Here is a 4,377-nt window from a genome sequence, read left to right as displayed (position 1 = left end):
GAGGGTCTTAAGCACTTGAAAAATTATTGAAAATTTGTGGATACTTAAGATTACTCGCTACCCACATGCATTTTACCAGGAATAAGAATGAACCTGAGTTAAATCAATAATAATAATAATAATAATAATAATAATAATAATAATAATAATAATAACTTTCTTCTTCTACTTATTATTATTATTATTATTATTATTATTATTATTATTATTATTATTATTATCATTATTATTATTATCATCGTCATCATCATCATCATCATTATTATAGCAGTCTCTGATTTAGGTACAAGGCCAACACTTGTAAGGTAAGGTGGACCCCAGTATTTTACAATAACTTTATCGACCCCTGAGATGGGGTGCGGGATGAAAGGCACAACTCGTCTGAGTGAGATTTTAATGAATATGATTACAAGAACAACAACAGCAACAATAACAGCAACAACAAAAATAATAATAATAATAATAATAATTGTAACGACAACAGTAAGAGAGGGCAAATGAAACGTTAATGACGATGGTTAAAGTTTATTATGGAATTTTTTTAATAATGTATTTTTGAAGTTCTTTTTCGCTTATTTACTTTTGTTTTTGGTTGTTATTGTTTGTTTGTTTTTTCGCTGTATAATAAACCGAATTTTCTGAAGTTATGTATTGAAGTCTGAATTGATAAAGTAATCTTATTTTCTTTTTCCTGACGGATAGAAATGTAAAGCGATCCCTAGTAAGGTTTCCTCTAAGGATAAAAGTCTTTGAAATATCAGTTTTCTCTTCTACTATCTATGCCGTCGCCCCGCCTTTGTAATTATAAAAGATATTAATCGATTTCAATGCTTTTAAACGCCTCATTAATATAGTATAAATTACTGATCAAAATTTGTATTGGAGGAGGGATAGGTAAAGGGGTAGGATGAAAATTAAAGATCTTACCCTGGATTGATCTGTTTCATCTATCGCCACGATTAGGAACTATCTTATATAGATATATTCACGAATGAAGGTGCAAATGTTATAATATACATCGAGACAAGACACTTTACTAGTATCTGATACGGTCTGACAGAAGAACAATCGCATGATAATAAATAATAAATAAACACATAAATAAGTATACTTTATTCATTCTGCAAATATGTCCTGTATGTGTGCTTTATGTTTTTGAATTTTTCCATTTTTACTTTTAGTCACCTGATAAATGGCAGAAGAAAAAGAGAAATTATACATCGGTTTTTACAAGAACACAGAACGTTTGTATTGAATATAAATATTCTTTGACTACCTTATCTTTCTGAGACAGTACTAGCATGTGTAGTTTGGACTCATGTATTCCTTAGAGAACAGTAACAAAAACAAAACTAACAAAAATCATTCGTAAAACCTGACTTTTTTTGAAACGAAGACAAATATAAAAATAAAAATCTCTCAAAGAAAAAGCTGTACTGTGAAGAAAAGAGAAAGATGTTATTGAATGTATATATCTATGAATTAATAAGAGATAGTGTGTTTTACCAAAACTGGCAGAGAACTTCAGTAATCAATAGAACATTCTCTTTTCGTGTTTTCCTAATCGACTGAAGCATTGGTCGAATGTCCGCCGCAAAATTAATATTCATGTTGCTTCTGTTTACACTTTATATCTGAAATGTTCTTTTGCCAGTATTTATCATAGCTACAGCATCAACGATCTTACCACCTGTGTCCCACCCAGTTAGTTGATCGTCACACGCACTCTAAAAACCACTGACCTGTGTATCACCCAGAAACCTTGTCGACCCTTACACGCTTCATAGAACTATCTATCCGTATCCTATACAACTCGTTGACACTTTCATGCACCCCGATAATCTATCTTCTTGTTTTCCAATCAGATAATTGTTCTAAATAGCACTATGACAATTGACTAAATACTAACAAAACTTCCATATTTTCTGGAACCATATTCTCAGGAGTATCACGTCAGATAGAATAACTCCAAGTGGATCTTCTCCTTATCTTTAAAGATGATATAAATTTTACAACTATAAAATAGGGATTTTTGTATCAATAAAATAAACTTTTATTCGTTTTCCAGCTTGTATTCCTGAGCTGTTTCTCCCAACACTTAAATTTTTCGTTCACTGAAGTATTTATACAAGACGTCAGAATTCACGCTCATCCAAACCGACGAATTAATTCAAATTTGCGATTATTATAAATAAAATAGTCCTCTAGTAAAACATAATCTCATATAATTTCGGCATTATAAAGCTATTCTACTTACATTTTTACCAATATATCAGTTACTATGTTTACTATAGAAAAGAAAGATTAGATTACATGAATATACTTGAGATAGAACAAGGCCAGGAATTGAAACAGGATGGTATACTCTGTTCACCAATAGCTTTTCTCCCACAATACATCGTCATCCTACAAGTATATGTTGTCTGCAAGTTATAAATCAACGTTGCAACGTTGCTTCCCATGTTCAAAATAAGAGTAATGTTATACTTTCTGTGTATAGTAGAAATAGTTGAGAATAATATTATACTAATCTACGCTGATCTGAATTCGAAATGTATATTGATATAAAAGCATTCGTAAAATTTTATTTTTTGATAGTGTAATATATGCTAAAGGAAAGCAAACTATATTTTTATAGTTATATCTTAGTATTTTTCTCGGCAACAAATTCTTTTATCAACTATAACTATTCTATTGAATAAAACTTTACGTTTGTACAAGAAAAGATAAGAGACTGTAATAACTCCAGAGCCAATATTTTTGTAGTGCCAACTTAAACTCTAAAGTCATTAATTTCAATTTCAACAGGTAAGATACAAGACAATGTTTTGGCTGGTAGATCCTCCAGGCAATTAATTCGACTTTGCGTAAACAACATTCAAGTTAAATTAAGTTCTGTTCAGTTCAGACCTTTCTTTCAAGATCCCTCCCACACCAAAGAAACAAGATGTTAAAGAAACAAGATGATTATATTTAATGAATTATTTCTGCTAATCGGGGAAATATCCAAGGGTAAATTGTTGATGTGATAATCTCTAGCACAGATAAATTATTTTGAAACTTTGATGTTTGCTGTGTGTTACTTACTACTTTATTACATTAAGTATATGAAAATATCCTAGCTATTATGTATGGCTGTCATTAACAAACACCGACTCGTGAATGTGTGTGTGTGTACAGAAAAAGAAAAGACGGAGAGCTTCTTACAACGAGAAAAGGAAACAGTTTAATAAGCCTTATATATTTTAGGTCCAATGGTTCATCTTCTTAAGTAAGAAGTCAAGAAATATTATGCCGTGCCAGTCAGGTTGATCGTTGTACGGACAGTGACTCCGCAGTGTCCGTGTGAGAAGAAGTAGCAGCAATAGTGGATAATTGTACCAATCCAAACAATGGTTGATGGAAGTTGTAAAGATGTTGTTGAGACGTTAGCGCTTCAGTGAAGATGACATGAGACTAGCCAGCTCGGAGAAGTAGAGATCCTTATATGAGCTTTAGTAAGTTCAAAGAGAGACGACGCTACTTTCTGTGGTTAGAGTATGTCTTTGAATGACGCCATGTCAATCAATCGACTTCCTATTTTACATACACACACACACACACACACACACACACACACACACACACACACACACACACACACACACACACACACACACACACACACACACACACACACACGCACACATATGTATGTAAATACATATAATCCTTATATCCAACTTAACGTGAATGTTTTGTTAGAACACCAAATACTTCAGTATTCTAGAGACAACCTCTCACATAATTGTATGGTAAAGCACAAATATTTATACCATTGTTAGACGAGAATCATCTGCTATTGGTGTCGGAACTACCAAATCACGTCATTTCAACGTACTGCGTTTTTTCAGTGACAGCCATCCACTATCTACACCACCTACATATCACTCCCTTCTGCTGTATCGCCAGAAGAACGAGTAAATTAGACATACACAGAGAAGAGAAAAACATATTTAAGGCCTAGGTAATATATATATGCATACATATCTCTTTGAAAATCAAAGAAAAAGAGAATATTTATGGATAACAGCTTCGAAACCGCCAGCTTTTATATCCAGACATTGAATTCATAGTTATATCTATAATAATTGGAGCACTAGGTTTTGTTAGTACATGTTTAAAAGAAAATCTGGATAAACTGGGATTTTCAGAAAGAGAAATCGACCGGCTAATTCATACAAGTGCAATCTGTGAATGGAACAGTAAAAGTATGCAAGACTTTTCTCAAGTTCCAAATGTGAATTTGTCTGTGTTAACTACATCCCAAAGATGGAGCTTTTATCTTTGTTGGAAACCGGCTCCCTCCTCCGTGATTTGTAATAATTGAAAAATAGA

The 4,377-nt window shown here is 32.5% G+C and overlaps 1 protein-coding gene across 1 annotated transcript in view; it reads right to left on the bottom strand.

Annotated features, from left to right (window-relative positions):
• LOC106870595 (transcription factor SOX-9) overlaps positions 1 to 1,070 on the bottom strand; it is a 492,359-nt gene extending 491,289 nt beyond the window's left edge. Inside the window, exon 1 of the mRNA XM_052976833.1 lies at positions 928 to 1,070. Within this exon, the coding sequence (XP_052832793.1) occupies positions 928 to 947 (20 nt within the window). The 5' untranslated portion in view covers positions 948 to 1,070. The remainder of the gene's footprint in view (positions 1 to 927) is intronic.
• Between the last annotated feature and the right edge of the window lie 3,307 nt (positions 1,071 to 4,377).

Source organism: Octopus bimaculoides, chromosome 2 (genome assembly GCF_001194135.2).
Source record: "Octopus bimaculoides isolate UCB-OBI-ISO-001 chromosome 2, ASM119413v2, whole genome shotgun sequence".
NCBI lineage: Eukaryota > Metazoa > Mollusca > Cephalopoda > Octopoda > Octopodidae > Octopus > Octopus bimaculoides.
Note: the sequence above shows the minus strand (reverse complement) of the source record. Positions and strands in the feature narration are given on the sequence as shown.